This window comes from Narcine bancroftii, chromosome 12 (genome assembly GCF_036971445.1).
Source record: "Narcine bancroftii isolate sNarBan1 chromosome 12, sNarBan1.hap1, whole genome shotgun sequence".
Taxonomy (NCBI): Eukaryota; Metazoa; Chordata; class Chondrichthyes; order Torpediniformes; family Narcinidae; genus Narcine; species Narcine bancroftii.
The window spans coordinates 36,623,078-36,636,207 of record NC_091480.1 but is presented as its reverse complement, the minus strand read 5'-3'; the positions used below and the strand labels follow the sequence as shown (position 1 = coordinate 36,636,207).

General features: G+C 35.0%; 1 protein-coding gene across 2 annotated transcripts in view; it reads left to right on the top strand.

Moving 5' to 3' along the window:
• The window catches only part of LOC138747565 (eukaryotic translation initiation factor 3 subunit B), a 41,851-nt gene extending 33,288 nt beyond the window's left edge, over positions 1-8,563 (top strand). For both annotated transcript variants that reach the window (XM_069906891.1, XM_069906890.1), the window contains 5 exons: positions 4,247-4,372; positions 4,850-4,927; positions 5,495-5,603; positions 6,869-6,982; positions 8,083-8,563. In XM_069906891.1, the coding sequence (XP_069762992.1) occupies positions 4,247-4,372; positions 4,850-4,927; positions 5,495-5,603; positions 6,869-6,972 (417 nt within the window). In that variant the 3' untranslated portion in view covers positions 6,973-6,982; positions 8,083-8,563. The remainder of the gene's footprint in view (positions 1-4,246; positions 4,373-4,849; positions 4,928-5,494; positions 5,604-6,868; positions 6,983-8,082) is intronic.
• The last annotated feature ends 4,567 nt before the right edge of the window (positions 8,564-13,130 follow it).

Below are 13,130 nucleotides of genomic sequence, written 5' to 3'. Positions count from 1 at the left end.
GGGAATTTTAGACATGGGAATGGTTGAAATATTTTATGTTTTAGAAGTGTTATCATACAATGCGTTCAAAAAAATAAAACTGAAAAATGAAAATGGGGAAAAGGGGAAAGGTGGTGGTGAGGAAGCGGAAATGAGATGTAAACAAAGTATGAGATGGCCATGTTGAACTATATGACTATAAATATTAATGGAATACATAACCAAATCAAAAGGAAGAGGCTATTAAATTTCCTGAAAAAAGAAAAAAATAATAGTATTTGTGCAGGAAACGCATCTAACTGAAGTGGAACACAAGAAATCAAGGAGAGACTGGGTAGGGCACGTAATGGCAGCATCATATAACTCAAAAGCCAGAGGTGTAGCTATATTGATCAATAAAAATGTACCAATCAAAATAGAGGAGAAAATAACAGATCCAGCAGGGAAATACGTAATGTTAAAATGTCAGATATATTCAGAACTCTTGAATTTGGTCAATATATATGCACCTAATGAAGAGGATCAAAAGTTTATGCAAGATTTTTTTGAAGATTTTAGATACGCAGGGGAATATATTGATAGGAGGGGACTTTAACCTTAATTTGGATTCAAAGATGGATAAAACTGGACAAAGACTAGCAGAAAGAACAAAGTAGCCAAATTTATGGTTAAATCAATGCAGGAAATGCAACTTTTGGATCTATGGAGGAGACAACACCCAAAGGAGAAGGAATACTCATATTATTCGAGTAGACATAAAACATGCTCAAGGATTGACCTGTTCCTGTTGTCAGCCCATATCCAAGGGAGAGTTAGGAAAACGGAATATCAAGGTAGATTGTTATCTGATCACTCATCCCTGTTATTAGCAAGAGAACTGGAGGACATCCCACCAAGAACACATAGATGGAGATTAAACTCCATGTTACTTAAAAGACAGGATTTTAGAGAATTTATTGAGCGCCAAATTAAAATGTACTTTAAAATAAATACGGAATCAGTGAAAAACAAATTTATATTATGGGATGCAATGAAAGCCTTCATCGGAGAGCAGATAATAAGTTATGTAACGAAGATGAAAAAGGATTACAATCGGGAAATAGAACAGCTGGAAAGGGAAATAGTAAGTACAGAAAAAGAACTAGCAACAAGGGAAGATACAACAAAAAGAAGAGAATTGGCGGACAAAAAAAAATACGAAACACTACAAACGTATAGGGTGGAGAAGAACATAATGAAGATAAAGCAGAAGTATTATGAGCTATGAAAAAAAATGCGCAAAGTACTAGCTTGGCAGCCTAAAACAGAACAAGCTAAAAGAACGGTATTGGCATCAAGGAAAAAGGATAAACAAATTACATATAACCCAACAGAGATCAATGAAAACTTTAAGGAATTCTACGAGCAATTATACTGAACTGAGAACGAAGGGAAAGAAAACAAAAGAGATGAGTTTCTAGCTAAAATTGAACTTCCGAAATTGCAAGAAGAGGAGCAAAACAAATTGATAAAACCATTTGAAATAGAGGAAATACAAGATATATTAAAAAAAGCTACCGAACAATAAAACGGCTGGGGAGGAGGACTCCCACTAGAATTCTATAAAACATTCCTCCTCTCCTGGAAGTAATGAACCAGATAGAAGAAACACAAAACATACCAGATTCATGTAAAACAGCAATAATTACAGTAATACCAAAGATGGGGAAAGATCCACTAACATCAGCATCGTATAGACCAATATATCTACTTAACTCAGATTATAAGATAATAGCAAAACTATTAGCAAACAGATTGGCCGACTGTGTACCAAAAATAGTAAAACTAGATCAAAGTGGACTTATTAAACAAAGGCGAACAACGGACAATGTCTGTAAGTTCATAAACTTAATCCATGCAGTACAAGGAAATAAGACACCAACAGTGGCTGTTGCTTTAGACGCAGAGAAAGCCTTTGACAGGGTAGAATGGAATTATTTATTCAAAGTATTACAGAGGTTCTACCTACCAGAGAAATATATTAATTGGATTAAAGCATTATATAAGGGTCCAATGGCGAAGGTGAGAGTAAATTGATTATATCGAACCAATTTAAAGTAGCAGATCAACTAGGCAGTGATGTCCACTAATCTCCCTCACTGTTCGCTTTAGCAATAGAACCATTGGCAGAGCTGATAACAGAAAATAAAGTAAAAGAGAAGGAATATAAAATCAGTCTATTTGCAGTTGACATCATAGTATACTTAACAAAACCAGAATTATCAATAAAAGAATTACATTAAAAAATTGAAGGAATATGGAGAAATATCGGGGCACAAGGACAACGCAAATAAAAGTGAAGCAATGCCAATGAATAATGCGGATTTCACAAAGTTTAAAAAAGAATCACCATTTAAATGGCAAAAACAAGCAATCCGATACCTAGGCATTAGACTAGATAATAATATAGGCCATCTATACAAAGTAAATTATCAGCCATTAATGAAGAAATTACAAGATAACTTAGAACATTGGAAAGATTTACCACTAACACTGATAGGAAGGGTAAATTGCATTCAAATGAATATCTTCCTAAGGATACAATACCTATTTCAATCGTTAACAATTCCCTTAACAGAAATTCTTCAATGAGCTGAAGAAAATAATAAGAAAATTCTTATGGAAAAGGGGGGGAAACCGAGGATAGCGCTAGATAAATTAACAGAATGGTACAAACAAGGTGGTTTGCAGCTACCAAACTTAAAGAATTATTATAGAGCAGCACAATTAAGATATCTATCAGATTTTTATCAAACAAGGGAAAAACCGGATTGGATAGAGCTAGATAAAATAGGGGAGAAGGTACCAGAACATACACTTTATAAGTGGGATGAAAAACTGGTGCAGTATAGAAGTTCACCAGTACTGCACCATCTACTCAACATATGGAAGAAGGTTCATGTAAAAAGGAAAAAAAACAAATTACCAACTACCAAAATTATTATTGACGCAACATCAACTAATCCCTTTCACAATAGATAACCTTTCCTTTAGAGAATGGGAGAGAAAAGGAATTAAAAGAATAGAAAATTGCTTTTTGGGAAATAATTTATTATCATTTGAACAAATGAAGTACAAATATAGAATAACTCACGGTACATTGTTTGCATACCACCAACTGAAAACCTACTTAAAGGACAAACTGGGAAGCAGACTGAGATTACCAGAAGGAAGCAGCTTTGAATATATGATTACAGACACAATGAAAATTAAAAGATTTATTACAAACATGTACATCAAGGTGTAAGAGAAAGAAAATGATGAAATAAGCTATAAACCCAAACAAAAGTGGGAACAAGATCTAAACATAAAGATAAAAAATGAAAAATGGGAAAAGTTATGCTCCAGAACTATGAGTAATATAATAAACACGAGGTTACGCATGATGCAATATAATTGGTTACACAGGTTATATATCATGCCCAAAAGTTAAATAAATGGGATCCAACATTATCAGATAGATGTTTTCACTGTAAGAAGGAAACGGGAACAACAGTACATGCAATTTGGGCATGTGAGAAAGTGAAAAAGTTTTGTGAAGATCTAAATCAGATATTAAATAAAATCACAAAAAAGCAATATACCAAAAAATCCAGAGATTATTCTTCTAAGTAATATAAGAAGTAAAGAATTAGGCCTCAAACTGGATGAAGCTCAAAAAAGATTTATTATGATAGCCTTAGCAGTAGCAAAAAAATGTATAATGTCAACTTGGAAATCAGAAGAGAGCCTGAGAGTACAGCAACGGTATATAGAAATGAATAAATGTATTCCATTGGAAAAAATAACATATAATTTAAAAAATAAAGTCACATTATTTGAACAAATTTAGGAACCGTACATGGGACACAACAGAGAGGGCTTGCCTCGGACCTCCAGCCCCTAAAATGATAAGAAGACAAAATGACTTGATCCATTGTGTAAAAGTAGATGACATATTTTTCTTGTTTATTTTCATTGTGTGATGACATTGTTTAATGGGTTTATTGTATAGGTTGAACGTTTAATGGGTTTGGAGGGGGGTAGGAAGGAGTGAGGGAACGGAGGGGGGGAAAAGGGGAGAAAATGACACTATGTATATTCAAGAGGGAAATGTTTGTGTATTTTGGTTAATATGGTTCATCGTGTGCAAAATTTAAAAAAAATTAAAAAGGAGGTAATTTCTGTAGCATCTGGTGCACTTTTGTAATGTCATAAATATATCCTTTTTTTAAAAAAAAACTGTTAGGTGGATAATGCATACTGGATGTGGACGTTCCAAGGACGTCTCCTACAAAAGAACACCAAGGATCGTTTCTGCCAATTGCTGTGGAGACCCAGACCTGCTACCCTGCTCTCTCAGGATCAGCTTAAGGTATGTGTCAAGTGCTTAATTGTCTTACATATTCATAGAATGTGACCAATTGATAATTTTTCTCTCTCGCAAAATAATTACCTTGAAATCCTGATTTGGTAGTATCATGAGGTGAGAATCAATGTGGAGAAGCAGATGAAAGTTGTCTTGTTCTTTTCTGTAAATGAGTTATTTCCTGCTAGGCAAATCTACAAAACTTCTCCACAAGGCAGGTTTTTTTGGAATGGCTATCACTGAGAACCAAACTTAATTCTGTCTTCATTAGAGATATGGTAGTTCGTGTCGATGTGGCTCAGTGGTATTTACAATACATAAACTATTTATTGAAATTAAGTATCTCTGTAATATTTCTTAACAATTTTTTTTCCGGCTCAAGTCTGTGCATGTGAGAAGTGATTTTATTCAATGATTAGCAAATACCTTGTATTAAGAATGCACTTCACATTATTTCCTACTAATATTGTATTATTTTTTTAGCAAATTAAAAAAGATTACAAGAAATATTCAAAAATTTTTGAACAGAAAGATCGTTTGAGTCAGTCCAAGGCTTCTAAGGTGAGTATTTCTAATGAATGGTTGTTGAAATCCAAAACTGAAAATAGCATCACTGCAGTTTCTAAAATTGTTTTTCAATAAAAAGAGCTTGTTATTTCTTAAATCGCATTCTGTCTATTTTGATTGAAAAATGAAATGATTTGAGCCTAAATTTGCTGTTTTTTGATTTTGAATTACAAATGTCTGTTCTTGTAACTATTGAATCTACATACTGCAGCATTAGGTTATAGCAGGTTCCAATGGAGTTTTTTTTTTAAACCTTTTATGTTCTACCATCCGAGGACTGACAGTCCAGAACCAAAGTCTGATTTGGTCAACTTTCCTCTTGGATAAATGGACAGTGTCAATTTGGTTTGGCAAAATCGATCCAACTTTTAGTAAACCCATCGTCATATGAAAATTAAGATGGATGTTTGATGGGTCCCCAAATGCTCTTTTTTCATTCTATTACCATTTCTTTAAAATTCTTGAAGACTAAAAATTTTAAATGTACACTTTATTCCCATTGTTCATTAAATACCCTTTCATTATGATTTATCCCCTACATTAATATATTTTCTTGTCAAGGAATTAGTAGATAAACGGCGTAAAATGATGGAAGAATTCCATAAATATCGTGAGAAGACCATCCAAACTTATGCAGAGCAGAAACCTCAACGTTTAGAGCTCCGTGGAGGTAATAAATGAATACTCTGGCTAAACTACTCAGTACTGAAATTGGCAGGTTTAAGAACTATTTCTCTGGGTTTAATTAAATTAAAGTTTTGAACAAACAACATGTAAATTTGGTCAAACTAACCATGCAGATCTCTTTTCATCTGTGTATACTTAAATAACTCCTTTGGTGATAAAGTTTGGGCAAGTGATGTGAAAGTTGATTTACTTTTTCATTGTTCTGTGTTAAAGTGAAAAGCTGTGTAATAGCAACATCAATCTGGCTTTGATTTTGATCTGTGTGAAATTTGTACATTCTCCTCATGATAATGTGGGCTTCCCTGTTTCCTCACCCATCCCAAAGATGGGTGCGTTGCCTGGTGGGAAAATGAAGGGTGTTTTTAGCTTGCATGAGAGAATGAGTCACAAGGGAAAAGTGGGGAAATGGGATTCATGTGCATGCTCTAAAGGCCAGAATAAACTGAATGATCTGAATGGCCATTTGTATTTTAAGAAAAGAAATACAATATAGAATTCTTCTGAGAAATCATGCAAAGTTCTGTTTGAAATTTGGTACTTCCATGTGGAGATAAAAGTTCATTATTTCTTTGTATTTTCTGCTCGGGCTTTTATTCTGAGTTGAAGAAATTCTGCAATTGAATAAGAGAGTGTTGATATTGGTCAGAAGCAATTGTGGATTAGTTGCATGATAGCTGCAGGCACCTTGGACCAGCATACTAGCTTGCATTTATTTGATGAAATAGAGCAGCCATTCTGAAAAGGGCCACAGCATATTTATGTAAAAGCCTTGTTTTCATGTAACATTAATATTTTTTGGGGGTTTTTTCCCTGTAGTTGGTAGGAGAGAAGTACGTAAGCAACAAGCGACTTCAGGTTTAAAACATTGAGCAGAGTCCTAAGGGAGCCATAGCCAAATAAAAGATTGAGAATAGATGAAATAGAGGATTCTTTGCTTTAAGAAGCAATCTTGACTTGGTTCCTGACAGATGACTCCAATGTGAAACTTCATTTAGGATTAAATGGAAATGCCATGGTAGAAACTCTGGTGATAACAAAGATGAATGAGTTGTTTGAAATTGGGACCACATGCAATTTAATTTGGTTAGGTAAATCTAAATGCTTTATGAAATCTTTCATTTTCTAACAATAAACTTTAAAATAATTTTATAAAAGCGAAGCGATTAGCAGCATTGGACTAGGATTTGGTGTCTATTTTGAGAAAATAAATTTTTTTTGGCATTTGAAATTCTTCGTCTTTGTTTGCAGGTGTTGACACTGATGAGCTAGACAGTAATGTTGATGATTGGGAGGAAGAAACTGTTGAATTTTTTGTGACGGAAGAAATTATCCCTGTTGGAGATCAGGAGTAGTCTTTTACAGGTGAGTTCCTGGTGGACCTTGATGCACTGTCTGAAGAAAGAAAATGGTTCAATGTGATGATTTTTAATACAAAGTAAATGTCAAGCAGGAGAAATAGTGGAAAGAAAAGGGATGGTTGTGCTATTATAATCACCATTTTGTATCTGACATCTCAAAGAATGTGGAAAAAGTTGTAAACGACTACAAGTCTCATGAGAAATCTCAGTATTAGTTAACACAAGAAATTCCTTGAACCAAATGACTGATGACCAAAGAAATGGCAGCAGAGATGGTGACCACCTTCCAGAAAATTCCAGAATGGTGGTCTCAATGAATTATAAGCTAACAATTGTATAATTCAGGAGAGAGGAAAGGAGGAACTGCAGTTATGAGTGTTAACAGTTGGTGGGAAAATAGTCAAATCTAATCTAATTAAACATAATATGACAAGGGTATTATTTTGTTTTTTGATTATGGTTACGAGCTAGAGGATTAGGTATGTCCTTTTGAAAGGGCGAGGGAGCTTAGACAAAATAGATAGTTTCTTTGAGGTCGCAGCCAATTTATTTCAAAGTTTCAGATGTGTTTTGGTTGTTACTGCATAAATTTCTGCTGTGACTTTTATTTAAATTTAAAATTTGTATTAAATGTACAGCTGTAAAATTTACACTTGCAGATTTCAATAAGAACTACAAACGTATTACAGTCTAGTAATTAGCTATCAAACTATGATTTTTTTTGCAAGACATTTTTACAATCACAACCTCAAAACATTAACAAAATACTTTTGAGTTGAATCAATGTTATTGGAAACTATAGTTAATTCTCAAGGTCCCATATCTTGCCATGAAATAATGCTGAAATCATGAGCTTTGGGTCTGTTAATCAAGGGATCTGTATTGGCCAGGATATTGAAGGGTGGGGGGGAGGAAATGGGGAAATCATATTTTACATGATCATTGCACTGTATGTTTCATGACTAATGAAAATTGAGAGCAGTTGGGACCACAATGGTACCTCAAGAAAGATGACAGTTCTTTAAATGTCTTTGGTTAAAGTGCAATGTTATCTAATATGAAAATGTGCCTATGTAAATATTTTAATTTGTTGTCTTTCCCCAGTGCCACCATATTTTCAGCTGAAGCTGATTTCTCCCGTGTCACCTGGAATTTTCCTCCATATTTTGGACGTTGAATGCGTTCCACTCTTGCAAAGATCATCACAGTGCCTTTTCCTCTATCAGTTTCCGTGGTGGTGATAAAGACACTACCTTCACTTTTAATAATTGTGAATAAATTTCACTAATTAGCAGCATCTCTGCAGCTTACTTTGTGCTGCTATCACTAGTCGCTGTGGAGGCTGTCAGTGAGTGGTTTATGTAAGTATATTATTATTGAGGCACTCAAAAGTTTCCTGTAGCCATGGGCTATTTTTACATCCATGGTAAATTAACACAGCATTTTTTATGGAGGAATATTGAGATTACAATGAGGTTTAATACATATTTTAGTGTCCACTTACGGCACTATAGTGGACTGTACCCTCCTCCATTCAGGTTATATCTGATATCAAATGGGATAAAAAATAAACCTTAGTGACACATTTTTATTGTGCTTGTGTATGATTATTGTTTAACAGCATCACTAATTCAAAGAAAACAGTTTTGAATACATTATCGCATCATTTCTCGTCTACCTTAGCAGTGTGAGAAAATTGCAAAACAAGACAGTCACATTGGTTTGCATTATGCTATAATGCTTTTGCTCAGCCTCATGAAGGCACAATATTTTCTGTCCTTGTTTTATAAATTACTATCAGTCCATCTAAATAGAGCAAGAGGAACATCCCTGAAAAGTTGCATTTATAAATTTGGGTGCTAATGGAAGCTGCTGTGCCAAATCAATGCCATGGTTGAGGATGAAAGTCTTTAAAATAGGACAGATTAATTCCCATTTGATTGGATTCATCGCTGCATTTACCATTGACCATTTGAAACCATATTTTTATATTTGTCGTGGGATTTTATTGCGTTTAACAAAGCTAGTTAATATCACAATTGTTCAATCTTGGGTCTTGAACAAATTTACTTTAAACTTTTAAAACCTTTACACCTTAACGTTTGGTAAGAGCTTAGTTTTTTTAATTGTCTAATCGAATGCACAGATCTAAGTAAAATGATTACTTTGTATGTAAACCAGGCACTTGTTGAAAATGCACATCTCTCCCAAGTGCGCTTTTAAAGCAATCCACTTCTCAGACATTGTCAACTTTGCTGATCGTGAAGGACAAGTGGATGGGGGCCATATGGTGTTGAACATGTATTTAGAAGGAAGTCTCATACAAGTCTGACTGGAAAACTCCTCAAGAAGTTATCAATCTTTTAATTGTAAAAATTGACAGTGTTCAATATTTGTCCTTGAGGGCATTCTGAGGAAAATTTTTAAAATATCACAGAAATATTCAGCAGTATCTTTGGAGAGAGAAGCAGTTAATGCTGTGGACTGACTGAAAATATGAGTTGGGGATTTTTAATGGAAGATGACTAGAAAATCAACTGAAGATCACAGTAGACCCCTCCATGATAAAATTATACAACCTACCAAAAACAGGTTTATGCAGCAGGAAGGTCTTGAATGTACAATATCAGTGAAAAGATTGAGATTATATTCATTCCTTTTCAAATTTTAATACTAATCAAAGGATAATCCCTGTTGGGTATTGCTCCATTTAAATAATCATATAATTGGTGCTAAGCTTTGTGTGAAGTGGGTGTGCCTTCTGAAAGACTTTGATCTACTTGTCCTTTACAAGAAGGATGATGCTGTTTATCTTGAACCTTCATTGTGGGACATTTCAGTTCTTGATGGAATACTTGTGTAGTATCTATAGTAGTAAGTAATGGCTGATTTTTTTTAAATTAAAGTTAGTTTCAAAGATTGTAAAGGAAATTGGACTGCTGATTGAAATTCTATTCAAATATGAACTGTTCAAAGGTCACAAAATCTTGCAGCACAGAGTCGAGCCTTTTAGCCCACCAAGTAGCCATCTGTACGAATCCCATTTACCAGCACTTGGTCTATAGACCACTGTACCCGTTCAAGTGTTTGTTCAAATATTTGTATGTTGTGAGAGTACCTTCCTCCACCTTCTCATCAGATAGTAGATTTCAAATTGCAAACATCTAAGTAAAAACATATTTCCTTGGCTGCCTTACTGCTCACCTTAAATTGATTTTATGGGGGTGAAGTTTTTCACCTTCCACCTGATGTCATAATTTTGTTTACCTCGATTAGATTGGCTCTCAGACCCCCTCCAGAAGGAAAACAAACCCAACTTTTTAGTCTTTCTGTAACTGAAATGATTCACCACAGGCAACCTACTTTTAACTCCTCTGCACTCCAATCACAGTCTTTCTATTGGTGTGACCAATAGTGCAAACAATACTTCAGTGTGGCTTGATCCCAATTTTATAAAATTGTGCCCTGACCTCCCTACGGGTTTCTTGTGTCCAACATTCTTTATGCCCTTTCTCACTTTATCCAGGTGAACTGCCATTTTTATGAATCAATTAACTTTCTCACCAAGATCCCTCTGTTCATCGTCAATACTCCATTGTCTATGACAAATATTGAAGGAGCCAGCACCCATCCCTGTGGTATGCCCAGGCTTTCAATCACACGTGGTCAATTTTGGATCCATTTTGCCAACTTGGATCACATGCAGTCTAACCTTTTGGTCTCCCAATTGTTGATTATTTTTGATGGTGTTACATTCTTAAAATGTGAGAATGTGGGTGTTGAGAACTAAATTTTTTTAAAAGTTTACATGCAGAGGTCCCTTGTATGATTTCTGAACATACCAGTACATTATGACCAATTAAGTAATTTGTTATGAAATGGTAAATGTACTATTTCAAGAAGAGATTCCATAGTCAGCCAACCGGAAATGTTTTTAGGTATTGGTGGAGGGGTAAATATTGGCCAGAACACTTGGGGTTGTATCCATTCTTGGAATAGTGATGAGAAAACTTTAGTGTAAAAGCAGGAATGACATTCTGTTTTTACCTTGCTTGAATCTAGCCTGGATTAAATCCTTTGTAAGGGGATTATTTAAAATGAATTTGTAAATTTAATTCCAGCTCCTGGCAAATAAAGCTGTGCATAATTCAGTTCAGACTGCTTAGATGTTTCAAGATTTCAAATGTTGACATTTGTTGATCTGTTCAGGTTGCAAGGATCAATAATTTTTTTGGAGATGAAGCAGTCTTCCAAATCTCAGCAAGTAATATTGTATCCTGTTGATTGCTTGCGAATCGTGTTTGGGAAAACTGGTATTCTACTTCCCAGAACTGATCTAATTAAATGGATGAATACAAGACCTGATCTTTTAAAAGGAATGGAATATCAGCAGAATATCTAAACTTCATTTCCATTTGTCTTGTATGGGGAGGTTGAGAGCCAGTAGAGGCCTGTCAGGGGTGCAGGAATTTTAAGGAACAAGTTAATTTTTATCTGTTCAAGGACTGGTATACACCCTTGAATAAATAAAGATTTTATATGCAGAAGTGTTTTATGTATGAAGCCAATGGCGGAAACAGTAGAAAAATGTAAAGAAACTGGGCCTCTTATTTGGAAAATCAAGGGTAATAGTTTCAGGTTGTCTGGGGATTTCCACTTTTTTTCTTCTATTTCACTTCACTTGTTATTGTTTGAATTTTCCCATTTTATCTGAGTTTAAAAACTTGTTTCAACATGTTATAAACATTGATAATTAATTATCACTAATATCTTTGTTCTAAAGCCTTGAAAATTAAGGCAAACATGTTCAGCTCAGTCTTATTTTCTCCCCTCCAAAAACAATGTTGGTCAAGTGTTTAATCGTGATTCACCCCCTTAGTTTTGCTTCTCTAATATTCTTTAGCCATTCAAAAATTGATCTTTCTAAGTCAAATTTCAAGATGATAAATAATCCTGCATTTTCTAATTAGAGTCATTGAAACGTTAGAAATAGACTCTTTGATCCACAAACTCTGCCAACCGTCCTTTTGACAATAACCAACCCTAACCCTACATTCCCTTCAATTGGGTACAGGTCATTGGAACTAGGCCAAAAAAAAATGAAGGGACCTGTTTCTGTACTGTAGTGTTCTCCATTTCCCCAGTTTCTAACTTGTATACATGCAAGAGGAAATTACACACTCTGAGGAAACCCAAGTGGTCACGGAGAAAGTGTAAACTCTACTGATGGAGGTCATGATTGAACCCCAGTTACTGGAGATAAGGCCACAGCTCAGCTGTAGCACAAATTCTTAAAATATATGATGATTATCCCTTCAGGTCTGGATTTCTGAGTTTACAGAATGTATAATGTCAACCTCAGCTTTAAATTGGAGATCCATTGTTTAGGATTATATAGATCGTGGCATCACATTTACAGCACAGAAACTGCCCATTCAGGCCAAATGCTCTGTGTTGGTTTCTGTTCTCTGCAGAAGGCCGTGCACTTGAATTTGCCTTTTCAGCAAAACATTCTATTTCTTTTCTTCCACTTACTATCAGGTTAATTGCATATATCCAAGGGGGAGAGATCCAGAGAAAATTTACTGCACTTGTACCTGGAATGGGCCATGCAGCCATAAAATCTGCTCCACCACGTGATAAGATCATCGTTAGAGAAATTGTGTAAAAATGCACACTCCCAGCAAAAGAGCCAATGTACTATGGTAATAATTTAAACCTAGAATGTTCTGAAATGCTTGTTAAATGACATGGCAAACTTGTTGAGTGCATATTGGTAGTGAATTATGAGTACAGTGGCTGGAGAGGAATTGACAAGCAGTCCTTATTGCTGCCTGCTGGGGTGGTCAAGGCTGAGGTGCCTTTGAAGAAAGTTTGAGTCCTTTTTATGAGAAATATTTGCCACGTCAGTCTTAAATGGATGACTTTGTTTCTCAATAATGACTGAACAAGAGGCATATCCAGAGATGAATAGGCTGGGTTTATTCTCATTGCAATGTAGGAGGCTGAGGGGTGACGTGGAGGTTTACAAATTTATGAGGGCATAGACAAGGTAGACTGTTTTCCTCAGGAGTGCCTAGAACTCAAGGGAACAGATTTAAGTTGAAGGGAGAAATTTTAGAAGAGATCTGGAGTAATTTTTTTCTACACAT